This window comes from Aythya fuligula, chromosome 2 (assembly GCF_009819795.1).
Source record: "Aythya fuligula isolate bAytFul2 chromosome 2, bAytFul2.pri, whole genome shotgun sequence".
NCBI classification, from domain to species: domain Eukaryota; kingdom Metazoa; phylum Chordata; class Aves; order Anseriformes; family Anatidae; genus Aythya; species Aythya fuligula.
The window spans coordinates 138,534,200-138,561,757 of NC_045560.1; the positions used below are offsets into that span (position 1 = coordinate 138,534,200).

The following is a 27,558-nucleotide window of genomic DNA, read 5'->3' on the forward strand; positions in this document are numbered from 1 at the left end:
TATCATGTAACTTTTTTTTTTTAACTGACCTCTAAGGTAACTGTTTTCCTTAAGACTGCATAACAGAATTCTTTTAAGTTACCTTAGACAACTACAGCTTGTATGTCAAAAACTGTAAAGTCCGTTTTGCCTAAGGAAAGACTTTAACTGGTAGACAGAACTAGGTGCATATTGACTTCTTGAAAGTTAAGGATGGATGGTAATTCAGGTTTCAAAAACAAAACAATAAAAAAAAAAAAAAAGAACATAGGGTTCCCACTATCATTGCTAGACCATTGTCAAAACAGAAGTCATTTTGTACTTTTAAGCTGGCCGGTAGAACTGTTCTGACAAGTTGAGTCCAATCTGACAGGGTTGCTCTGTAGCATTTTTTTCCCCCACTTTCAATAAAAAAAAAAAAATTAAAAAAAATCAAATTTTACAAAATCTTTGCACCTTACAGAATGAAAGGTTAAGATTTCCTACCAGCTGGCACTCACTTAAAATATACTTGCAACCAAAAAGTAGAAGTTTTGCTTCTGACTAAAGGTTTAAAACACCATCATCCCCCTGCTTTGAGTACAGGATTCAGAATTTAAGTTGCCATTCCAAGACCCTGGCACTCCTCCACCCAATTCTCACACAAGAGATGAATTTAAGAAGTGAGAAAGTAAGAAAATCAGAAAAGGACCCAGAAGAAATCCAGAGGCTCCAGTAACAAAGAAAGCCCCTGAATGGTTTCAGCAGTTCAAATTACTCGATGCGGTTGGCATACACACTTCTGTTAGTATGCATTACCTTCACTTTGTGGGTTTATTTAAAGAAAGTCCAGTGCACAGCCCTTCTAGTAAGAGTTCACACTATACAGAATGAGCTGAATTTGGAAGTCGTACTACTCACTGAACACCATAAAAAAAAAAAAAGCTTGTAAAGCTGTACTAACCCATGCTGCCTTAGGGGCACTACATGCATGCTAGCTACAAAACCACCTCATCTTTGCACATTTATCATCTATTGCAGGTTTGCTATGTGGTGTTAGAACAGCAGCTAAGGCCATACTATAGAACTAAACACCACAACTTGCATTTTAGCCTTCCAGGAACTTACGACTTTCACTTTGTACAGATTTATCAAGCTGAAATTACTTACTGTTTAACCCAAAGCTGAAAGAACAGGCTAAAGAGAAGAAGGCTCCTCAGTCCTGTACAGATCTATCTATTTTATAGCTGTATCTTCTGCCTAGCCCCTCCCAAAGTTAGCCTGAAAAACAGTAAAATCTACACAAAGTTTTATTGCAATCATACAAGGGATACATCAAGGGTCAAATAGAACAAATACTATGATGCAATTTTACATTTATTAAACTACAGTTCAAAGCACAAATTTACACATTCTAAATACACTAAACATCTAATGAAATCACACTGGTCTCCCACTGACATTTGATATATCTGGGCGAAAGACAATAACTTTACAAGACTTTTCTAACAGGAATCCTTAGTATAAAAACTGTGTACTTGTATGTAAACTGTTGAAGAACCCAAGTGATGGGTTTCCATCTCCACTAAGTCATCCATTTTGTTGCATATTTAAACGCTCAGGGGTTGCACAAACTTAAGTTTAAATTTGGATGCCATTATCTAACCCTCCCACCCCCCAGTGAATTGTAGCTGTAGCTTGTTTTGCCTGGTCCCCATTAGCTATTACTACTTTTTTCAAGTTTTGAAGAGAATGAATTGAAATTCAAGATTGTTCCATTTCTTCCACACTGGAATGTTGACCAGACAAACTACAGACTTGCAACTGCAGGTCTAAATGAAGCGTTAATGCCTGTTTAAGCTGCAGTGGAAAAGCGGTCTTCTGGGCTCAGCTGAATGCAAGAAGGCACAAAGAAGAAGTTCTTCATCAATGTGTCTGAAGTAATTCCAGCATCTTGCATCTCATCCCTGCAGCAAGAAAAGTATGAGTTGTAACAAGGAGCTTGTGTACAATTTAATTTCAGAAACCAGCCTTGGAAATAGCATTTGAAGTCTACTGCCCCTGGATATGTTGACCTCAGTCTCAGCAGAGGGGAGAACCGACTATGCACGTTCGTGGCAGACACAAAAGAGCTGTGGCTCCATTGACAGGTGTGCAGGGACCTGGCTCCCTAGGCACTGGAACATGGCCCAATTCTTACTGTCCATACAGCAGTGCTAGGACCCTTCCTGACTACAACCTGCAATGCCAATACCAATACAAGTTACAATTAGGAATTGTATTAGGAATTTTGTCATTCTTCCTAACTGTTTGCAAACGCAAAGTCTTCTAAGTGTAAAATTTCCCAGTTGGCTTAGGGGAACCTCAACAGTTGATGTTGAACATGACTCAGGAGCAGCTACCAATAAACTCGCAACAGTTCATGTTATGCTCTCCTTTGTCAACCCTAAAGCAAAGTAGGCATGTTATTACAGCTCTCAGTTTACTCTTAGCAAAAGTCAGACACAATAATTAAAAAAGAACCACACCACGCGAAAAAGGCACACTCTTCTGCTCAGTTGCATCTTCCTGTATTTGCCATCATAAAAATAGTTTATATCTGGCTGCATGCATGTGCTCCTGAAACAAGTGAAATCTTGCAGCTATCAAGAATTTTCTTACCAGTCACTGAAAGACATCATGTAGTAAATCAGTGGCCTCTGATAGTCGTTAAAGGTAGACTGTTCACCTAAGGTACCAGAACCCATGTTATCAAAGATCAGCCAATCTCCAACGCTCAGCTCAGGAAGAAGACAGTTTTCCACAATTTGATCAAGCTCATCACAGGATGGACCCCAAAGGCTGCTTGCGAACAGAGGCTCATCTTCCTTGTATTTCTATACAGAAATGTACCAGTAATTCTGGCTTTAGTTATTCAGTAAGAAAATGTTCAAGTATACAAAAGGATAACTTTACAAATAACTATACACATGATTTTTTTTTTTTTAATATATTGTATATATGTATTAAATATATGTTATAAAAATAAAATTGTAACGATAAGGCCTATCTCTGAAGAATACAGAAGGACTCACCTTGTGAACCCCTGGGTTAGTATTCAGTTTCTCAGACAATTTACTCGCAAAAGAACCATAAACACCATCATTTATGTAATATGTAAATACTGGTTCATCATCATTCCTGGCTTGCTCCACTGGAAGAAGTAAGAAAAAGTAGTTATCTTGCATGTATTTTTTCAGTCATAAGTTAGGTTGCAGAAAAACTACTTAAGTCAACTGTTTTCCCCTGAAAAGGGAGTCCATGTATCAGAATGGGAGGATTATGGGCAGAGTAATCGGTACAAAATGAGATTAACAATTCAGTTGGAATATTAAATGTGAGGCTTAGTAAAATAAGTATTTTCAGAAACAATCACTAAAGAATATAAGGCCAATGTCTGCTTTAGCAGACAACAAATCAGCTTGGTTTTGTACTTTTCCACGTTAGTCTAATATAGACCCTTCCAATACACCTGATGTAAAGCACCTAATCTAGGTTTAAGCACTGACAAGTTAAACCTAATAAATAAACCAGAAATCCCAAACCTCTGCATTTCATTTTCTTTGTTACATTTATAATATATGGTCAGAACCCAAAAGGTGGTTTACAATGCAGCAAAAGGTATATATTAAATACATGCCAGAACAAACTACTCCATCCTGGCTAAAAGTAGCGAGCAGTTGTCTCTACCGATTCAGAGCACACTAAAGATAAACACATTGCTTACTTCCAGAAGGAAGAAGTTTGTCATACTCAACAGTTTTCTTTGCAATGATGTTAACTGCTAGTGTAAATGCAGATGAAACATAATAACATCCAGGCTCTGCAATCACATCAACACCAGATTCCTTAGGAAAGTAGGCATCCAGCAGTGGCCTGATGACATGATTAACCTAGGAAGTTGAAATCACAAATAGGACACATGTAACTCAGGTTATACATGTATGTCACACACATACCCCCTCTGAAGACAGCAGTGTACAGTTCTAGAAAGCATGACAAAAAGCTTACTTTATTCCTCTATCATGACAAGTATCCTTACCCAGAAGTGCAAAATTTACAAAAAAGAAAAAGTGTTTAAATATAGGTCATTCTGCTGAAAACTGACAATTGAACACCATGAGCCTGAGTATCATACAGTCCCTCCTCCCAGCCAAAGCTCATGCTGAGGTTCACTAAAGACAACAAAACTCATTTCAAAGTTTCTCTGGCACAACAGATAATGTGAAGTTACATACAAAGCCAGAAGAACAGCAAAAGTGCCTTTGTGTGATTGGTTCTGAATGTTTTTGCATTAGAAACATAAAGTGTTTTAACACTGATGCTCAAATCTTAAGCCATGTTTTTGATTATTTAAGATTAAGAATTAAGATCCAATTTATGCCAAATCCATGTTAAAAGTTTCATTTAAAAGCAAAGCTATCAGTCTTCAATTCTAAAGCAAAGTGCCTGAAGCTTTTGTACAGTAGCAATACAGTTTATGATCCAAAGCATGCTAAGCAGTCTTTGCCCAAACCATGCAAGAGCAATCAGTTAAACCTACAATACATAGTCAGCCACTAAAAAAGTTACTGGCCCAATTCACCTTAGCAGAAGTTATGTCACAGATTGAACTACGGAAATCAGGGTTTACCCAATACAGATGCGATTTAAAAGGACTGATTATACTACCCAGAATAAAGAATGTAAAACCAATTATTTGGACCTTATGGCTTACAGTTTAGCATGGAATTTAGAGTAAGCTTCAGCTATCAACGTTAGTTGCTGTTTGAAGGTGAAACACTTAAACTTAGATCAAAATAAGAGTTTGAACTTTCAATACTTTGCATACCTCTTCAAGCTGAAGTTCTGAACCTGTGAAGCCTCCACCAATATCCAACATGTTCATCTTAAAGCCAAATTCTTCCTAAAATACATAGGCAGAACAGAACATAAATACAGAGACAACTGTAACTGTTAAAAAAAAAGTTGCTTTTTACTGTGGATATTTTTTTATCAGGTTATATTTTGAGCATATTTAACAAAGTATAGTCTAGTGAGCAAGTTGTATCATAGTAAAAATTAGTGCAGCTCCATGAAACCTAGTAGTAATAGCATTAGGATGTCAATAGAAGCTGGTTGCACAATTCTCACGTAGAAGTCCCACAGCAATGTCAACTCCCATTTTGTGGTATTTGTTATAGTCAGACAATATCTGTGGATCAGGGTGGTGCATTTTGACAGGAGTTATGGACTCACTCATCTGTATAATACAAGTCTTTCAGATATTGCTTGTGTGACAAGTCTGCTACAATGAATTCACACAAACATCAGTGAGAACTTCTGTTTTGTTGCCCTCCGTGTGTAACCTGTTACAGGTAATGCACTAACTGCAATAATAAGAGTAAAGAGATTAATTTAGATTCTTCTCTATTTAGTTTATAGGCTTCCCATTTATACAAAAATACTTTGAGAAGTGATTTTTGAATTTCGCAATATGGGAAATACACGTAGAACATGTCAGACTCATTTACACGAGTCATCTGAAGCATCTAATAAATCCATTCTTCATCCAAATTCAGACTCCCACCACCAATGTATGGCATCTTTAACATATAAGCATCGTGGCAAACCACCTCAGAAATCATGTACACCAGGTTAATAGTTCTATCGTGATAAATAATGAGATACAAATGGTTAACAATTTAATATAACTTAAAAAGCCAATTGTGTATTTGCAGTATTTGAGATTTGAATTTCAAGAAGCCTTTACCAAAGCAAGGAAATGATTTTATTTGAAAATGAATACTGAGTAACAGCAGTTGTTTATTTCAACCATTTAGCTTCATTCTTTTCTGGAAAGTAGGTCATGTTAGCAAGTATCTTTGTTTTTTATGTAAATATATCAGCACAGTGGTGTCTGAAAAAAAATTTTAAAAACTATAAAAACTGTAAAAATACTGGCACGCTAGGCTACTCTGTCAGTGGGACAGCGTTCATTAACTTTTGTCCACAAGAAGATCGTAAGGTCTGTTTTACCTCTACCACATGCCTCACGATGAAGCATTTAGTGCCTTATTAGAAGGTTTTTCCCTACATGGATACACTCTGGGAACACTGCGGTTGGCTTGTTAGTCTGATTAGAATAGAACAGATCCTCTACTGAAGCACATGCAGAGGAGTTATCTCCTACTTACAGCCATGTCAAACACACACCGAGCATCAGATATAGCATGAATGTACGTTTGCAGTTCCTTGCAAGAGCCTGAAACGTGAAATCTGAAAGAAATAAAACCACTGTTAATGCACAGAACCTTGCAGCTTTCAGACCAAGCAAATTGTTTCATTATCTACAACAGTAGGGGAAGTAATTTGTTTCCAAGTGGCACAAGACAAGTCTGCATTATATATTGACAGTGTAAAGAACACACCCAGATGATTGCCTTCTCTTCCCCTGGATTCCACATGAGGCCTAGCTTAGCTTAGCAACCTCTAACTGCTAAAAATATCCTACTACAGGCTCACATTTAAGAAATAAGAGACTCACAGAACCTTTCAGTCTCTGCTCCTAAAGAGGTTACAAGGTTTTGTAACCTTGTCCAAGTTGTCCATAAGGCTTAAACAGTGCCAGAACACTGCTAGCAGCTGAGGTAATAAAGTGGGCACCAGCACACCCACAGCCTTCCTAGTACGGTCTGCTAGTTCAGGACAGACCGTGCACATAGATACCCATCTGAGCCATCATACTAAGTCTGTTCAATTCTTTAAGGAATACCAATCTGGCACAAAGGTTATGAGCAACATTGACTTTTTAAACTTGGAATACACAAAAACTGTGTGTTCTTGGTTGAAGTTGGCACAGATGTTTTGGATATTAAAGCAAACGTTTGTTTCCTCAGTAGTGTCATCTATTTTTAAAATAGATTCATCATTTTTAATGATTATAGTACTGCTATCCTCTAACATCAATTCTGGGTAGATTTAAATCAAAACAAAGTTGTTTTAAATCTCCAAAACCTTTTGTTTTAAAATACTTTTTTGCTGTTTTGACAACCCATCTCATTTGACTGCTTTCTGAAACCATTTGTGAATGTCATACATTAGGAGCTGAAGTTAGATGAAACAAAAACTTGTGTGTGCATTTTTCCTCCATACAGGGAAATCTTTGTGTCAGGCTTAAAATTAAAATACCACAGATGATTTGGAAGCTCTCAGAACACCAGGATTCAATTCCTGTCACTGGCATGTCAAAAGCCTTTCTGAATATTGTTTCAGAATGATCAAGAAGTGACACAAGACTCAGCTCTTTGAAAATCTAACCCCACGTTCACCTTGTTCAAAAATCTGTCCAAGCTATCTCATGTTATACTAGCAGCTTATCTGGTCTGCTATTTATTACTGGAAAAAAAAAATAAATCAAGTTACTGTGGAAGTTCAAGAGAAAAGACAGAGGATAAGAAAGGTTTTTAAACCTTGCTTTAACACCAGCAGAAAGATTTTTGATACTCTATTTCAAATCACTTCCATGTCAGTAGTAGTTACTTTGTTTCACACCAGTTTTTGCTTGGATATTAATGCTTTGCTGGGAAGCAAAAAATCATGATCCAAGAAGTTTTATTTCTAAATCCCTGTAAAAGAGAGTGCCAAAAAAGGGGAAAAGAGTCCTTTTGTGCTGTAGTTCTAAGTCTTGAACACATCATATAAACATCAGCTCAGCCAGCAGAGAACAATGAAGTTACTCACTTAACACCAACTATTTGGACTCCCAACTCCTTAGCACATTCCATCAGATGCCTACAGTTCTTCAGGGTGGTGCCAAACTTCATATTCATCTCCTCATCAGCAGTAATGTCTTCTGTGGCAATGTGCAGTAAGAGCCTAAGAGAAGGGGAAGATGATTGGGGCAGTTGGTTTACATCATCAGCACATGTGAAGCCTGAAGACTGTCAGAAGTATGTTGATTATGTTGTCAGGACTCCAGCTCCATCGATGGATGAGTCAAGTGAACCTAATAAAAACAATCCTGTACAGAGAAAAAACTAGCAATTAGGGGCTAAAACATGGAGCCAACAAGGATAAGGGATTTCGAAATGCAGCAACTAAGACTCTTTTGTAGCAGCAAGAGTCTGTTGAGTGCTGTAATAAAAGAGAACGTTACCTTCTAATAAAGTATGCTTTCCCTAACACCCTTAGTGACTGTAACATGCTTTTCCCATCTCTGTTCTCCTTCATAGCCCAGAGTAGAGGATGGAGAACCCCCCCTTGAGTAAGTCTTGTGTCAGATGTAACACCTGGAAAACCCTTGGCTGACACATTTAAAGTACAGCCTGGCCACATCCCTCTGCCCCCCCTCAGCTGGGGGCATGGCTTGGGGGTCCCCACTCTTCCCCTGCTCCCTGCAGGCTCTTGTGGAGCAGCAATGCAGTCAGCACCACCTCCTACAGCCTTAGGCAGTGAGATAAGGTCCTCCCTCAGGTCAAAGCCTAACTCTGAGTAGGCTCAGCAAGCCTCAGCATCAGTCCTTCACCTGCATTAAACAACACTTGAGTGGCAAAGGCATGCTTATGTCAAACCCTCTCCATGTACACCCCCAAAGTTTACAAATTCAGACTGCTGCCCGCTAAGAAACTCACTGGCTTTCCCACTCCCCCAGCCACAAGAAAGATCACCTTATTAGCCACGTGGTAAACACAACAGAAGTTGTGTCGTGTTATACACTGACTGCTCAGGAGCATGTTACAGTCAGCCAGCAGGAAGGGCATAAACAAATGGCAAAGCTCTGTGCCCGAAATAAAGTAGTTCTTTTTGAGAGATGCAACAAGCAAATTTAGCCTAGTCATGCCAAAATGTGTCAAACTAACACCTACCTTGACTTCTGAAAGTCCTTTTCAAATGTCTCACAATATGTTTAAAATGCATTTTGTAAAGCAAAAAAAGAAAAAAACAACTAAATTCTCACACCAGTTACCAAGCAATCCTCATTAATTTTAAGGTCTATCACTTTGTTCTTCTTGAGACACTGCCTAGCCTCTAGCATGCTGTTTCTCTACTAGCAGAGACACCTCTGTTTGACAACTCTGTACTCAAATCACATTTGTAAAGCATTTAGCTGACCATATTAAAAACTGTTAAATGTTCCGTTCTTTTACACTTTAAAGAATTTCAAAACCATAACATTATCGTTTGTAACCTTACATTAACATTTCTTAAAGACAACACCCTATATTAAATTTTATTGATAAATTGTCATAGCAGCATTATAAGTCAGCTAAGATTCCCCCTCCCTCTAGTGGAAGCCACTGTGAAGAAGTGTAATTCTTCCTTTCTAGAAGTTTAGGATGATCTTTTTTCCTACATCTCAGCCACTTAGAGCAGGGATAGAGAATGTATACGCTTGGAAGCTTGCCTTTTTTTTTTTTTTTTTTCCCCAAGAAGTATTGATCCTTAAAAAGAACTATTCTTCTGATGGAGCTCTTAGGACACCACCAACCTTAGCTGTTACCTTTGGACTTTTCCAAGCAGATTTTCTTATAAGGAAGTGGTAGAAAGTAAAGCTGGAAGCATTCCTTTCCCACATTTCTCCTCTTTATTTAATAAACTTGTAATCACTCAAGTTACTGAGACTTCCAAAGACAGATGCATCAATTATAAAAAGCTAGAGACCCATCTGTAGCTGTTATTGCGCAAAGTTAAAGATTTTCTGAAAATTAGGAGGAGCAGATTTACAGTTTCCTAAGCAGGACTTCCTCTGCCAGAGTGCAGTTAGCTTTATCTACAGAAGACAACCTAGCTGTGGCTACCATACATAGGAAGAACAAGGCTACATAAAGGCTTTGACATTTTGAAAATGTACCAAGAAAGAAAAATAAAGCCCATAGTTATCACTTTAGTATTGAAGCTCTAATGACCTGAATAAGAATTCAAATTAAAAACAAACAGAACCAAGCAACTCTCCACCAAGTAGGAGAACTTGAGATCAGGTTTTTAGAAAACAGATGGCAATTTGCAGTTTTTAGGAAAGTCAAAGTTCTTGTCCTTTATAAATAATAATTATTTCAAATATTAGACTATGGGATCCTTGAAGATATGCAAAGAGTTTGTGCAACTCCTTCATTCTGCTTCTCTGTTTGGCAATTGTACTGTCTCAAGAAAAATCTGCATCCTAACTTCCCTTACTGTGGACATTAAGATAACTCATTCTAAAAGAGGCTTTCTGTTAGATTCAAAGAAGCAAATTGGCAAAACAAAATAATGAAAAACTGTAAAAGCGCCAATAAAAATTAGTAAAAATACTAAATGACGTAAAAGACAGCTATAACTTTGCTAAGGCACTCAAATTTGTGAAGTATGTCAAGGCTAACATTTTACACAGAGTATGTTATCAGAGATTACGTTCTTTGTATGAGAACTACTCTCCAGCATGCAAAACACTGACAGGCTGCTATAAGGATGAAGTGTGATCAGTACCAACAGCAGTATTTTGAGAGTATCTTTGAGAGAGAGTCTCTTGAGACAGCCTAAGAAAATGAGACTAAAACAGAAACCAAACACACGGTATGAGTAGTCTCCCAACTCTGTATGACTCAGTAGAATTTTGCCAGTTCTGTCACTATGGCCACAGTTTTGAGATGTCAGGACTCTTTAAGGACAGCCTAGAACCAATAGCTCTGAAAAGGATGCCAGGAATCCCATCTTTTAATGTGCTCTGACGAAGTTGTCAGGAAGCTGTACCACATAAGTCACTTGGAAGCAATACAATATCCACTTAGGCCTGACTTCAAGAAAGTGACCCACCGCAAAAGCTTTTGTACGTGAAGGAGGTGATGCTTAATGACATGAGCATCTATCAGTCTTTTTTTTTTTTTTTTTTTTTTTTAAACAGACAGAATATCAGCTTTGATGATCTCTACTGAAAGCATCTGGGCCAATGCTAAAGTGACTACAAATAGAACTGGAGTCAGATTTCTCAGTAATAGTGGGGAAATATCTGTAGGTACATTTAACACCTGCACAGCACATCCAAGCCCTAGATGGGATGCAGTGCACAAGCTGATTTGCTGATAATCTCAGCACATTCTTAGGCTGAAGCCATTCATTTTCAAACAGAATATTCTAAAGGAAAAAGTGGAAATCGCAATAAAAACAGAAGAATGGACTTGCAGATGACAACATGCCAGACTCCAGAGGTTTTGTGACCAAAATCTTTCTACAAAGACTGCCCTACTATAAGCTCTCTCCCAAAACAAGGGCCTTACTATCATATAGGAAGCTGAGACCCAGAGAGGGAAACACCTGAAGGGAAAAAAAAAAAAAAAAAAAAAAAGCTACCTTAAAGACAGACATCAGAGAGAGAAAAGAAAAACAGATATGTGAGTTGTATTAAAGAAGCTATGTATCATTGCTGCAGCTCAACAAACAACCCAGAATACAGACAAAATTAAATCTCTCCAACGTAAAAAGCAAAAGCGTAATTTTGACACTTACTTAGCATTTGGATGGTTACGTGCAATTTTCTTCAGCTCAATATCACTGTCACAAGTCATGATGTTTATCCCAGCTTTTGCCGCATACTTTATCTGAGAAGCTTGCTTGCAAGGATTTGTATATATAATGTTTTCAGGAGAAATGCCCAGGCCTTGTACCAATGCCATTTCAGACTGAAAGACAGGAGCATACCAGAGTTTCACAGTCAAGTGTACTATCTTCACCGAGTTTTCAGTAAATGTGCTCTCATACTGTAGGAAGTAGTCCAAATAAGATGCAGAAAACTAACCGTTGCTTTTAGGATGGAAGAATAGATTTTTAACAGCCAGCTAAACATAGGAGAAGTTCACATTTTAGACTATATTATATATAACCATGGCACTTACTACTAAAAAAATCTGATTTTAAAACACTGGACAGATGGAAGGATGGAAGGAGATAAGGAATACAGATATGAAGCCAATGGACACTTACTTTACTGGAACATGCAAATCCAATCCCAAGGGTTCCCAGAATTTCGAGTACACCTGGAGTAGAATTGCATCTTACAGGATAAAATGGTTTTATCGGTGCCATCACGTTCTGCCATTGTATGTTTTTCTTTACCAGCTTTCCAAGATCACCAACATAAAATGCTCTTTTTCCGGTCTAAAATAACAAAGTTAGGAAAATAAAATACCTGACATGGTGAGTTTGCTGTCAAAACACAAACAACCTAAGAAAAAGTCATAAAGAATTATGTATTTTTTTTTGGACCTGCTATTAACTTTTAGGTTTGACCCTGAGCAATTCTCTTGTTTGTGCTTTTACCTAGCAATTTGAACTAGCTTTAAACTCAAAGGTAATACCTACCACTTCAAAGATACTATGAATGGTTTATAGATAATAATCTGACATTCCTGGACAAAAGATAAACTGAGTACTTGGCCTTTAAGTTTTATCTAAAAATACAAAATAGGTTACAAATCACTTCCAACTTAGCATTTTTAGAAGTCTGCGATTCTTTGGAGGGTGAAAATCCACTGGGATGAAAGCGTCCACAGTCTCAACATAATTTGCACCTTATTATACAAGGGAAAAAAAACACTAATGTACTACCATTACTTCAACCTCTAGATAATAACTCATTTTACTGAAAATTTGTTTGAAAATAAATTTGACTACATGAATTACATTATTGAGACTGTTCTCCACATTTTATGGAGCACAAAGTTTAAGCAGAATTTAAGGAACTTAATTCAACACATTAGAAGTTGCAGAGTCAAGAACATAATCTTTAACAAAATGCACAGATAATTTTCTGTAAACTGCAACAGTCCCCCTCCCTTGTGCATCTTTCACCACAGTCTTGCTTAGTATCAAGTCATGATGTCGATGTAGAGGACCAAAATCCAAACTGATCATTCTGTATTTGTTCATAATGTGCACTCAGTAAAAATCCTGTAAACAAATAGCCTAATTATATTAAAGACCGTCACAAAATACATGATCAATCTGAATTAAGACTGTACATCAAACGTTAATTCTAGCACTTGACTAGATACGAAACGCAGATACAAAACTTTGTTGTGGCTTATTGTACACAATGTCTTTATTTCTGTTTAAAAAATAACACAAATAGAAATTCCATCGGGTGGAAGCATACTGACCCCCTGTACGGGTCACCAGCAGGAATGGGATCTGGAGCTTTAGATCCATGGCACACGCCTCTACCCCTTGAGCTAAAGGAGTAAATGAAAGCAGCAGGAGGCAGCTATCCTCTGTGAGCCAGCCAGTGGTTGGAGACATGACATGTTGCCAGTAGTTTACCTATTTATTTGCTAGACAGAAAAAGAATATTAGGAATCAGGATTTGGGAATCCTTTACCTGAGTTCAGAAGGCCATGGGATTTAGCTATTTGCTGTACTATAGATGAGCACTTGCATTTGAACATTAGTTTTGGTAAACCGAGGGAAAAAAAAGTGAACAACTCATAGGTGTGGCATATTAAAGATACAGGACTTGCTAATTAAACTTAGTTTTTCATAAAGGTCTTTCTTTCTACAGCCTTGTCAACAAAACAAAGCCTACAGCATCTTCCTACCTCCTAAGAAATGAGTGAAGCCTGATTTTAATAAAACTATTATTACTGTATACATAGAGTTATTCTTTTTTTTTTTTTTTTCCAGTTGATTGCTAAGCCTCAACAGCTTTTAGACCAGTTTATTTATCTTGGAAGAAAAAAGCTGCACCTCACAATGTGTTCTTGGTCTTGATACCTGTGCTTCTTACACCTGGGAAGGTAGCGGGAAGGTGTACAACCATATGATTATGACCACAGAAGTTTTAAACATGGCTTTAAGCTGGCTCAGCACAAGCATTTGTCCAAACTGTGGCGTATTTTCAGAGAAAAAGCAGAAAATTGTTTTTAACTCAGTAATACACACTTGTCAAATTTCAGGTTCCTGGTCTAAACAAACCTCACTGAAAATAAAGTTTCTCTGAAGAATGAGATAGGAACCTGTATTTAAGACAATCAGCAAAATTACCTTCCTGTTAACCATGCTCAGGGAGGTAACAATTGCTGTCCAAATTTCCCCAACAGAATTCAGCCTTAGGAAAACAAACATGAAGTAAAATTAGAATGGGTAACTACTTTATAAGGTGAATTTTAGCCGACTGTTCCTCTGTTGCTGTCAGATCATCAGTGCTAAATACCTTGACCTAGTTTGAAGACTTACAACTAAACCAGAAGATCTGGAAAATTTATAAAACTTACATGAGTATGTTCATAAATACAGTTGTCAATAACATCTGCAAGAGTTGCTCCTTCATCCAACAGGCCAATGGAGTAATTTGCATCCTCGAGAAATCCTTTCATCTCAGCCGTATTCCGCGAAGCCGACAGTCATAAACCAAGAAACACAAGGGATGGGCTTCCAAGCCTTAAATCCGGGTCCTTAAATTATGCAACAAACTGTACAAAGAAAACATAAACCAATGGGAAAAGAGGCACAAAGCATACTCGTCACCTCTTGACAGAATTAGAATAGTATTTATTAAACAAAGCTGGTTGTTTTCTAAAGACACCTGTATTTGGCTTTTAAAATAATAGAAATATAGGTTTCCAGTTTAAAATGTGAATAGAAACCAGAAACATTGCAGCTGAATGTGAAAACAATACTTTACTGAGACCCTAAAAGGGTAATACGATGGTTTTGGCTTCAGGTGTTCCTAAGGTCATGATATGAGCTGTCTCATGTTTATTCCACCACCTCCCTGGAGTGAGTAGATAAATAAAACCCAACATTTGCAACATGAGTTTGGTAAACACTGTTAGCAATATGACAACATACTTACTCAAGCTTCCTTCCCTTCAAGCTAATATTAAGAAAGACAACTGAGGAGCAGTTGCTCTTACTTCTTGTCATTATAGCCAATAGCAGGGAAAACACTGGCATGAGCTTTGCGTGCTTCCTGGATCATTCATTTTGAGTATGCCACCTACATTTCTCAAAAGAATTATTTCCTGCCAGGTGAATTTTACTCTGTGGTAGTGACAATTTTCAATAAAATGTCCAGGAGATGAATGACAAAGACAAGTGTGCTTCTTACTCAGCATACTTGCCTCACAAGTGAGTCATATGCTTCAGTGAATCCTGAAGACCCAAAACAATTACGAAAGGGTAAGATAAATCCTGACATCGGTGCGGCAAGTAAATTATAACTACAGAAACAATGACTAGGTGGCAGACATTTCAACAACCAGGAAAAACATCTTCAGAGTCACATCCCATTTGAAATTTGTGAGTAACAGCTAAAATTCCTTTAGGAAGGCTAACAAGCTTACAAATTAAGTTTGACTTGGAATCAATGAAACAAACGGGAACACTGGAGCCGTATTTACACAGCCACTACCATGCTGTGAACAGGTACTTCATGGGTATCCTTGATTTGCCAGCTAATTAGAACAAAGACCTGAACACATTCACCTCTGTGAAATACCAGTGGTTTCCAGTAGCAGAGTACAAAAAACACATTTTTTCCTCTTGAGAAGAAATCTAGCATCAGCATTTTACTGAAGACTCAATACAATTCCAGAGTATTAGAAATCTGAAGGTCAACAGCAGAAAAGCTATGAATATAATTTAAATGGTAACAGCAAAGTTTAGTTCTCTTCGCATAACTTCTGCTATAAATTTCTGCAAATTTATGCTATGGCTTAAACAGCCTAATGTATAAAGTTCAGAAGTATTTCATACATCCTCAGGAACATGCTGGTTGTGTAATAAAACATTAAACTTTCCTTCTCCTACAATAGATCTTTTGTTGTCCTGCTGCAAGAAAAATACCCGAAGAGAGGAGTGAGCAAACAACCATGCTGAACACACGCAGAAGCAAAATGATTTCCATTTTCAGCAGATTATTCAAATACAACATTGCCCTTTCAAAAACCTACAACTTTCTAAATCCTTTTGTTACACTGAGGAGTATTATAATTTAAAGGAAAAATATATATAGTGTTGCTTCTGCACCTACAATACGCTTTGAACACATATAATCAGTTCCATGACTTTAGGAAAAGTTCAGCAAGCCTCAATGACAAGATTTTGACAGAGTAACTCTTTATAGGGTGAACTTCCATGATCCCAGTTTCTCATTCCCCCTCCCCACTCACATCCCATCCACCAAAACTGCAAGTATCTGCAAATGAAAGCACACGAAGTGACTGGGCTGACAGAAGCCTTATAATTCATATTCTTTTTTCAAGTTTCTGTATTTCTGACCCTAAGCTCACAATTCCCTAACATATTGTACAAGCCCACTAAACAGTCTGAAGGCAAAACTAAATTCAGGATTTGCTGTATATAAAAGAGTACCAGACTGGGTTTTAAAGCTGGATTTTTTTTTTTGTCTGGTTGGTTTTAGTCCGACAAGCCACTTCCTACACTCCGAAGCACGCAGATGCTCATGAGTCCCTTCCACTGTACTACTGCACGTCTCCACCCACCCTCCCTGGGAGGAAGCACAGATCTGTCCTGTTGGAAGGTCCCTGGACACTCAATGGAAGCAGTCACAAGCACTGAATAGATTTTAGCCTCAGACACACACACACCCTGCAGGCTAATTGCTGGTGCCTCTGATTGCACACGAAGCTTGGTCCAAACAAGCAGCTGGCTTTTCTCTCTCCAAGTCCTAGGATTTGTCTGAGTTACATGGAGGGGATTTAGGCTAATTTTGTAGCGTTTTCAAAATAAAGCTTTTTCATAGTCAATGATTGTGGTGTCTGTAGTTTTACAGAGACATTGTAGTTGTCAGCTTTCCTCCAAAAACTACATTTTTACTTTTAGGGCGGTCCTGTGGGAGGGAAAGAGAGCAGGATTAAATAAAGCACAGGGAGGGAAGAAGCCTTTTTGCCATGAGCTCCCTGAAAGCAAAAACGACGTGAACACTTAACTGGTCAGTTTACTTAAGACTTAACTTCAACTTACTCTGCCAAGTTGAAGATTAAGAAAAATGTTTGAGAGCAAAAATAAACAGATCAGCTTCAGACAAGCAAGTTGCTCTATGAAAGACGGTAAAAACATTTGCATTTTATTTAACTAATTGATCAAACCAACTTTAAACAACTGCAAGGTTTAATTAACACAATAAGAGCTTTTTGTTAGCTTTGATGAAGGTCATTTCCTAAAACGCTGTCTCTCGTAATTCAGTTATCCAGAAGCATCTTATGATCAAGAAGCAGAGACAAAAATGAGCCCATACTAGTACAGACAAATAGCATAGCTTACAGGAAGCCATAAACAACCTAGTATAACCTCTCCCGGGCTGCTAAACAGCACTTGCTTTTTCTAAGCATGTCTGTGACATCTAAGTTTTTCATTTTGCAAAATGCATCCAGTAAAAGAGCCTACCAACTTCTACCCTGAGTCCCAGCTCATTACCCTCCTCTCCAGTTTCTTCTGCTCTTGGAAGAAATTCTCTCCACTCTTGCAAGATAGAAAATACGCAGAGAAAACTGGAATTCCTACCAGCAGCATCATACAATGGTGCATACTTGAGAGATTTTTCTTTAACACTTGCAGTGGGATTTGGGATTGTGCTGTATCACCTTACCCTGTTCTGCCCCTCCTGACCTCCCACCCCAAAGCAGGAGGAGAATCAATGGTAAGATCTGTGGAATATGAAATGAACACACGCAAAAGAAAACAGAAGAATGGTTCAAGACTTCCGAATCTGTAGGGCAGAATCAGAAATTACAATCCAGAGTTCAGTCCACACTGGGAACGCTGACATAATGCAACTCATAATTTGACAAACTTCATGTGGTAACACCACCCATTTTACTCCCCAAAGTGTTAGCCTGCACAGTGCTCCAGGACATATATTTAAGAGCAAACAAAAGCTGTCAAGTGGTGTGAGACTTCTACATAGGCATGCAATTGCTTTCTTTGAAGCAAGCATTACATCCTCAGGCTCTTCAAGATTTAACACAATGATTTCCCAGATGAAGAACTTTTATCTTAAAGTTCAGATATGTAAACACTGCAATTAACGCAAACATCTGGAACACAAAAAAATTAAAATACTCTGAAAAGCGACTAAACACATGCTTGTCATATGCAAGCATCCATAACAAACTCATTGCTTCCAATTTTTTTCTTTTTGTTGTCAGAATTACACATTGTTTGGCCTGAAAAAAAGGTTGTGTTTTTTTTTTTTTTTTTTCTCCTCCACTAAAAACTTCCTCTGCAGAGAACAAAGTCTCCACAAACCAGACAGGTTCCCAATAATGCCTTTCAACTACCCGTCTCAGTAGACAAAATAAATATTTATGAGATTAACAATTATGCCAATGCAAAAATCTTAAAGACTCAGAAGACCTTCATCTCACGTTCCTTACTGTACTGGTTCTTCAAGAGTAAAAGATCAAAAAAATTGAAGCATTATCACTAACGTTGCCAATTAAATACAGAAGCTGATATACTAGGAAAGTAGAAACACGAGTCCTTTGTTTTCAGTACAAGAAATGCCCATTTATATTCAGAACATCTTTAAGGAGTATTCCAAGATGCTGTTTCACTAACTTGTGTCCTCATCATTCAGTTAGCTGAACACAATCTCAACCCAAGCAACGCAAATCCTGAAGCAGGTTTCTCTATTTACAATGACTTTGGGCATTTTGCATCACTCCATTTGCCTCTCTGTGCAAATCCATCGAGGGTCACTGCAGAATACCTGCACGGTTCAGGTTAATTCCCCCTGCCTCCCTTCAGCAGTATTTCACACCATTAAATGAGCCATGTAACTAAGCATCTGTGATGAAGAAGAAAGCGAGCAAAGGAGGAGGTACTCAGAAATAACGCCCCATTTCACATTTTCTTCCGCAACATCCATGCTTTCAAGAACTTTCTTCTGCTTTCTTGATGTCTGAATACATTATTCAAAGCTGATAAGCCAGCAAAGCTTCCCAAAAGGCATATGTACTCCTGCAATCGCACGTATGCTTCTGTGGTACCACATTTGCTTGCACTCTCATGAAAGAGAAGTGCTACCTCACTTCCCTTCCCTCTCCCCACACTTACCAGGCACTTGTAATACTCTCCATGCTGCCCAGTGGCCCTCTACTGTGCTCCCAGCCCCATTCAGACAGAAAGGCAGGAGAGCTTGAAAGGCCAGCCAGCCCAAATAACTCCTGCTCCCACTGGGCATAAGCAGGGCTGCTTAATAGGTCAGCTTTCCATTGGAAATTCCCTCCATTTCCAATCAGCCAGACACAGCAATAAATAGAACAGGTTTTCAAAGCAGCAACACCTCAGACCTCAGCTGCCAAACTGTTTGCTCAGGAAATTAGAGCTTGAAGAGCAAGACAGAACTAACACCCCAAGTTCTTCCTTGGCCAGCGTTGATACAAGGACAGAAGTGGGAGGGAGAGAATTATAAAAAGGAAGCAAGTTTAATGGGAATATAAGTATACCTTCAGACAGAAGATTTTTATTTAAGTTCCATTGCAATATAAGATTAATAGTTATGTTTAAAAGCTCAATTGACCTTTTTCCCCATTAAATCACTTTACAAGTTGAACAGGACTCAAACTACCAATTAGCTGGCTAACTTAAATACATCTTAGCTGTGTTGGAGGCAATTACCCATGCTTCAGCACACCAAGCCACGCAGATTTACTGGCAAACACTTACGGAGTACCGCTACATACATCACCTCTACGTTCAATATTGAACTGGTTTATTTGTGGACAGTATATTAGCACTAAAGACATAATAGATCCTAGAGCAAAATAAGCATGCAGAGCAGCTGAACTTTCAGCCACAAATCCAGCAAATCCAGCGGTGTTTCCATTCCAGGACAAGCTACACCTTGTGCTACACGCTGCAGCACATCGGCCCACTAGTTAGGGAGGTACCAGAGCAGCCCTCCCCACAAAGAACAAAACTTCGAAGTCAAAATTCCTTCAGAATTGTTTTAAAAAAATAAAATCCACTTCCAATACCTTAAGATGTTGCACTATATGCTCTCCTTCCTCCTAACAATTTTGCTGCCTTTGCTAACTTTTAATTGCTTGTTTCCTTTACTGCTGTTGAAGTGCAAAACGTCACGCTAGAAAGTCCTACCCATATTCAAAAGTGAACTGAAACTCAGAAGCTAAGCAAGAGAATTTTCTCGGATCTGCTTACAAAAAAGAAGTTGGTACCTACAAAACAGCAGCAATATATAGAAAATTTTCAGTGTCAGCTGTATTCGCTTGAACTAAATAGAACCAGATATATTTGGCTAATTCCAGCACATTTCAGACAAAACCAGAAGAACACCACCTCTGGAGATAAAAGACAGAAATCACGATAAGCCAAGCTCACCCTGTGCTTCCCTTCCTGCAGTATTTTCAAAGGACAGCATCATCTATGTGAAGTACCTTATTAGGAGACATACCAACAGAACTGGTATTTAAACTCTTTGTGGTCTTTAAAAAGTGCCTTTATCAGTTAAATGCACTTAACCATTCTCATTCTGAAGTTTGACGTTTAGAAGCTTTATATAATTTGTAGGTGCTAAGCCAAACAACAAAAACACCAGATAGCCTGACAAGAAGCAAGACTGTATAAAATCAGCTTAACTCAGATGTTACAAACGCATTTAAGGGTATTGTTAAAACCACATAAAGCTATTGTTTTGTGTTAGCAGAACAGGATAACCACACACATTCCAGAGTTTTCTGTGCTCCTTAAGACCAACTACATGCGTTCACTTGTTTTCAGTTATCACGGCTTTTGTTTTGCTTTAATAACTGTTTGCCTCTTTAAATTTAAAGAGGTTTATAATTGGTGCATGATTTCCATCCAACGCAGAATTCCACATTCTACTGTAGCTCAACTACAACTATTTGTGGAAGTGAATAATAATTAGCAAATAATGGAGACGGGCATTTGGGAAGGCACACCCTTGATCAGCATTAGTTACAGTTTACAATAGCAAATTTTAACTATTTCAGTGTAAAACACCCTCAGAAATCACACAATACTCAGCAAATCATGGTCAGGCAGTGCAAATTCCTAACTTCCAAATTCCCACTGTGAGACTGAAGCTACTGCAGCTTATTTTCAGATTTCTGTAGCCCGTGGCCCTAGTGCAGAAAAGTACAAAGTTTCCTAACACATGTTCAAGTCCCACAGAAGTTGATCAGATAACGCTGCTGAGAAAAGTATTAGGTAAGTAAAAAAATTACAGTGCTACCTTGAATGAGAGCCCAGGATACCACGCACGCTCCTGCTTTCCAATTTTTGCTAAGCTACATAAAGACAGTTATTTTGTATCTCAGAAAGCCAACACATACTGTTCACATTTTTGGAAGTACTTAGCCTGCTGCATACAGATGAGGAGTGAGGGGAAAAAAAAAAAAAAAAAAAAAAAAAAGACTTACATGGACAAGTTAGGAGATGGAACCCTACTATCATCAGCTAGGTTCCCAAGGTGGCTCAGCGTTGAAGTCGAACTGTTCTCTATAAAGCACTTCTCCTAAGCCCTCTGGATAGTTGTAAACTTGATCAGAGATTTTGCCCTGTAGGGAGAAACACACGCAAAAATAAATTTCATCACCAGAACAAAATAAAAGCTTAATCTTAAAACACAGGACACGCATTTTTAGTGCTGCAGTTAAGGAGGCTTGCAACTTCAAGCTGTGAAAGTCTATAATCACATAAAATGCCCAGTTTTCAACTCATGAACTCCAAGCCAGACCAAGTCAGGTGTATGGAGCACTGGTAGGACACATGGGAACTGCTTGTTTGTACTCATCTTTCATCGTCTGAGCTGGAAGACTTTTAAAGCAGAGGCAAAGAGCTCTACACCAGCCTGCTGTATGGAAGTCCTTAATACTGGACTACCCGCCCCAAAATGTTTTTAACCCTGTAACTGTTGCAATTTTTCTGGTTCCAACCCCAGTTCCTTTCTACTTTGTAATTCCTTTGCCACATGCTCTTTCTTTGCTGTGAATGGACCTGATATGTGGGTGAAAACAGGGCCTTATATAGTGAGGCTCAACACCAAAGGTACAAATCCATAGATGAGCAAGACAGTAAAAAAGAAAGAAACTCAGGCTCGCCTTCAGGAATGAGGAAACATTTTGGCTGGCCCCTAAAGACTAAGGATGTTACACATAACACCAAGGCAGCTTCTTAGAAGGCCAGTTTACTCAAATTAAGGTAAAGCAATCACAGAAAACAGTCCGAGGAACATGAAAGGCAGTCAGGCAGACACAAACCAGCCCCGCTGAGAAGCTGTGCCCTCGGAAAGGAGCTGTCATTTTCAGGGACTCCAACACAGTACAGAGCTGGCCTCGCGTAAACCCAGCACACACACCAAGATCTCCACAAATTCGCTGTGGTCTACGGCATGAAATGGGGAATGCACCGACTGATTGTAAAAAAAATAAAAATAAATAAATAAACCTTTGCTGCTCCCATTATTTAAATGAGCCTACAAGCGCAGACTACAAGAACCTGGCTTCTGGGAATCGCCTAACCCAGGCTATCATCTTCTCAACCACAATACGGTTAAGCAAACTGCCAAAGTGTATTTTTCCAGTTATTCTTGCTATTAGAAAGCTAAACAGCTGTACCCTACCTCCAGGGCAACTTTTTCACAGCAACTCTACAGAGCAATCTCTCCAGCGTTAGCATGAAGATTAGCATTAGCATCCAGTATCAAAAATAAGCCTCGCTCCTTCAGACTTGTTTGAGGTATTCAGGAATTCTGCCAGGTAGGATTAATGTACGTGCACTGTAGTTAATCATCCCTTTCTTTCATTAACGCAAGAAATCAGTGATGTTTTGTTTTCAGATTATGCATACAACACCTTTAAGAACAGCCAGCACTTGGTTTTTGTAAAATCAACCAGGAGCTCCTCTGTGCTGCTCTGATTACGCTCAAGGACTCGTACCGATTTGAGTCCACCTTCCTAGGGGAACAAGGCATTAAAAACTGCTGCTTCTAGGCGCAGCACATGACCCTTTAGTGCAAAACCTAAAAGGCTGTGCTTCAGACAAATACCATCAGCAGTACTACTCTGATAAATGCTCCCACATGTGCCAAGGAGAAAGCACGCAAAAAAAGTTTCCAGGGTGTTGGAGTGAAAAATGATCATTTTCTTTAACAATAGTTAACTACGAGCTGTGCTGAGATCCAAGTGCTCTCCAGAATTTCTTTTAGATGAGGATTATTTATCTGAAGAAACTACGTATGTGTATAAAAAATACTCTGACTTGCCTCTTTCGTGCAGATTTGCCAGTATTAAATGCTCGGAGCTGGAAACAGTAGGATATGAGCATTTCAAATCCTACTAGTTTTATTCTAGAAGGCAAGTGAGTAAGCTAAGAGTTAGTTTGCTCCGTGGTAGTAGAGCAGGACTACCATTTTAAGCCACAGAAACGTGCTAGATGCCCATAATAGAGGAGGACAACCCCATTTTTAGAGAAACTGCCCATGTGATGAGGCACAAGAAGTTCCACTGTTTAAGGGTGTTAAAGTAGGTATAAAAATGCTCTTTGCTAAAACACCGAGCTCTGTGGGAACGAACAAGGGGGCAGCTTTGCCTTTTAATAACCAAGCGGCACCTATGTGCGTGTATTTATCTGCCATCTGTACGCATACCAGCAGGTGCCCTGAGTCTGACTGCAGCTCAACCAGAAGTGCAGTACTTTATACCAAGCAGTAGCACTCACCTGAGAACAAAATAACCCCCACAGTTGCCCAAAGAACGCAGCATTGCCAAACAACTGCATCTGCCTGATAAGCCCTGTGAGCACCCGCATGAGCCCTTTCCAGCTCATCTGGTCCCCCAAATATGATACAGATAGACCCACAAAACTGAGCATAATTAATTTCCTTCACTAAGATGATCCCGGGCATCTCCCAGGTTCCAAAAAGAGGTCTCGCAATGATCTGAGCTAAACTACCCAAGGGCCAAACCCTAAGGATCTAGCAATGACCTCACACGTTTAGAGCGACAGACAGACTCGGAGGCACCAAAGTTACTCTGGTCCACAAATAAACCGAGCTATTCTTCTGGTACAATGGGTCTTTCCCAGATCAGTGCCAAGGCATTTCGGTGAGGCAGTCTCCGAGGGAAATCGCAGCTCTGCTTGCTGTCCTGAGGAGCACGCGGGTCTGCCAGAAATCCTCCCATTGACCACGCTCTCTCCTGCACTGGATCAGGAGTGTTTTGAACTGAAATTTGCCATTATATCCAAATTAGTCCATTACATGATTAAGCATCCTTTCAGGAAGGGACAGGCTAAATTCCCTGCCAGAGCACTCTGTCCCTCCTTTAATTGGAGAGATTGAATCATTTTCAAATCATACGCTCCGGCTGAGCATTACCCCGAATATACACCTTAAAAAAGGCATTAGGCTTTTTAAAGGAAAAAAAAAAAAAAGCCACCAGCACGCCAGGCAAACCCAGACACATGAGCTGCTCGCCTCCAGGCAGGCTGCAGCGCTGGTGGATGCAGTGAGTCCTCCTCCTGCCTCCAGCAAAGCAGGAGGAGATTTTGCATTGCTGTTGAGCACCGAGGGATGCCACCCCACACAAACTGCTGTGAAGACCCCTCTTTCTCTCGGGTTTAACAGCCTGCTCCCCGGAGCTGGAGGCTGCCCGCTCTCCCCTGGAGGGATGGAGGCTGGCCAGCCTGCTCAGCCCACCCCAGGCAGAGGAGGGGAGAGGAGGGGGCACCTCCCCTGCCCGACACACATGGGGAGGGGGCTGCAGTGTCGCAAGCATCAGCCACAGCGGCAGCAGCATTGTTCACAGGGTGACAGGAAGGAAAGAACTAGACTGGACCAGTCCAGACTGGAACAAACCCCTCCTACCATCACTGTTATCCACAACCCCCACCGCCCCCCCACCACCGCTGCCTCTCACGTTTATGGGGGAAGAATGGCGAGCAAGTGCAGGGGCTCCGGAGGCAGGAGCCCAGCAGCTTGTGGAAGGTGGGAGTGGGGCAGCACCCACCCCAACCCTCTGCCACGCAGCGCAGGAAACCCAGCCCCGCTTCTGGCTGGGGAGGAGGTAGACCCCAGCCGCTCTGCTGGATGCTGCGCCGTGTTTTCCTGCAGGGCGGCTGTGTTCGGCCGGGAGCAGGACACGGCCGAATCATGCTCAGTCACCGGCGGCTGCTGCAGAGGTCTGAAACGCAGCGCTTCTCCCGTCTGCTGGCACGCACCGCCTGCGCGGGGTTACACAGCGCAGAAGATGCGCTTTGGAAAGGGCTGGGAGAAGGTTTCAGCACGCTTGCTGTCCTCGTTGCAACAACGGGGATCCCCCCAGCACAGCCACACACCTTCTTGGGCTCTGAATGAGGCCACAGCTGACGGAGTAGGGTCTGTGGTGCGGTCTGGTGGCAGGGTGCGATGGCATCCTCCTCGTCTGTGCCAGGTGCCCTGTGCTCGCAGTCCCCTTCACCCCTGTCCCACACCATGCTGAGCCTGAGCGGGGTCTCAGCACACCCAGGCACACATTTTACACACACACGAGAACTGAGCTGCCGCCACTTGACTGCCTCCCTGCCCTACGCTTTCCGAAAGCCACCAGCTGGACCACAGGGGCTGGCCGAGGCCACCACACGAAGGAGGCTGAAGCAGGAGACTTCCAGAAGGACCAGCAGCACCAAACCTGCTGCCGCCGCGCCGACTGGCTGACCAAGGGGAGGGGAAAGCGTGCGTCCTTGAGACAAGCTGCCTTCTGCTCATCTTTTCTGCTCCTCGGGAGGGAGAAACACACCTCTGGATGCAGGAGGAGACAGCTGAACGAGGGGGAAGGCGTCCCCTTTCCCTGCTGGACTCCCTGGTAGCTCTGCGTTAAGGCAATTTGCCCCGTCATCCCCCGTCTCGTGCAGGAAAGAGCCACTTGTGCTTGTGCAACACCCCCTGACTTGTGTGGCACCCTCACGCCTCGTCCCGTCACCGCCGCTCCCTGTGGCGATCCCCCGGCGGGGCAGCAGGGAGGGGGACGGCCGAGGTCCCCCCGTGAGGTGACCCTGTGCCACCCCAGCCCCTCAGGTGCGGGGCAGGGCGCTGTGACAGCGCGGGAGGGAGGAGAACCCGGATGGCTGGCCAGGGCGACGCACAACATGGCCTCTGAGCAGCAGGCGAGGAGCGACGCCTCCGCCGTGCCACGAGCACTGCTGCTGCTGCTGCTCCTCCAGCCTCTCCTCCTGTCACATCCCCGAGCTGGGGACACTCGGCTCAGCGCTGTGACAACCCCGGCACCGCGGGGGCTCACGCACCAAGGCGGCGAGGCGCGGCGCCTCCCCTCCCCGCGGGGCCGCAGCCCCCGCTGCCTCAGGACGAGGGGACCCCCTCAGGCGGCCACCTCCACGCCCCCCCCCCTCCACCACCACCACCGAGCCCGGCTCGGCTCGGCTCGGGGGGAAGGCAGCGGCGCAGCAGCCCCCTCCACGGGGATCCGCCATGTTAGGGCCGCCGCCGAGCCCCGAGCCCGCTCCCCCCGGAGCCTCCCGGCCCCGCCGCCCCCTCACAGCCCAGCCCGGCCCCGTCAGGCGGCGGCGGCCGCCTCGGAGCGGCCCCGGAGCCGGTGTGGGTGCCCGGGCTCCCCCCGCCGCCTCCCGCCCGCCGCGGGCGCTGCCGGCCGCCATGTTAGCGCGGAGCCCGCTGACCCCCGCCGGGGCTCGGGGAGCTGGGGGGGCTCCCGCCGCCCTGCAGCCTCCTCCTCCCGTCCCCGGGTTAGCGGCGACCCCGCGGGGGAGCCCCGGCTGTGGCTCAGCCCCGCTGCTCTCCATCCACCGCCGCCGGTGGTGGTGGCAGCTGGGCGAGCCCCGGGGAAGGGGCAGCCCCCACCGCAGCCCCGCCGCGCTCCCCGGGGCTGCTCCGTCCCCCCCTGCGGTTGGGGGATCGGGGACGGCTCCTGCACCCCCACCCCAAGGGGCACGGAGCCCCCTCCCCGCCCGCCGCCCCCTTCCCCGAGCCGGGAGCCCCGGCACCGACCCCAGCCCGGTGGTGGGGAGGGTGTAAGGGGGGGGGGGGGGGGGGGGAGACGGACACCCCGCCGCCGGTACTCACGTGAGATAACGGCCCGAAAGATTTGGTAAATCGTCTTCTCTTTTTCGGCGGAATTTTTAAAGAGGGATGTGGGAACCTACAGCAGAAATACAGGCGGCGGCAGCGGCGCCTTCCAGGGCCATAGGCTGCGGGGGAGACCGGCGGGGGGTTAGCGCAGCGCAGCGCCGGGACGGGAGGGCACAGGCACAGAGAGACGGAGCCGGGCCGGGCTGGGGGGGCTGCGGCAGCGGGGGAAGGGGGAAGAGAGAAACGGAGGCAGGAGCACGGCCACCGGGCGGCGAGGCGAGCGGCGACGAGAGGAGAAGGGGGCGCCGCCGGCAGCGCTCTTATAGCGGCGGGGAGGGACCGGCGCCACGCGTCAGCGCCCGAGCGGGGCGGGAGCGGCTGCGAGCAGCGAACGGAGCCTCCCGGTTCCCCTCCCGGTTCCCCTCCCGCTCGGGGCTGGGCTCGGAGCCGGCTCCCGGCTGGGCTCGCTCGGAGCCGGGCGGCCCCGCAGCGGGCACCGGGAGCCGCGGGGGCGCCGCCGGGGC

At 42.5% G+C, this 27,558-nt stretch overlaps 1 protein-coding gene across 1 annotated transcript; it reads right to left on the reverse strand.

Moving 5' to 3' along the window:
• Positions 1-1,250: 1,250 nt before the first annotated feature.
• Positions 1,251-27,325, reverse strand: AZIN1 (antizyme inhibitor 1). The gene is made up of 12 exons (XM_032180937.1): positions 27,029-27,325; positions 21,375-21,512; positions 14,220-14,417; positions 11,935-12,108; positions 11,461-11,633; positions 7,720-7,854; positions 6,174-6,255; positions 4,829-4,903; positions 3,725-3,890; positions 3,033-3,151; positions 2,620-2,834; positions 1,251-1,925 (listed from the first exon to the last, which is right to left on the reverse strand). Exons 3-12 carry the CDS (start codon positions 14,319-14,321, stop codon positions 1,814-1,816), a joined length of 1,353 nt encoding a protein of 450 aa, XP_032036828.1. The 5' UTR covers positions 14,322-14,417; positions 21,375-21,512; positions 27,029-27,325; the 3' UTR covers positions 1,251-1,813.
• Between the last annotated feature and the right edge of the window lie 233 nt (positions 27,326-27,558).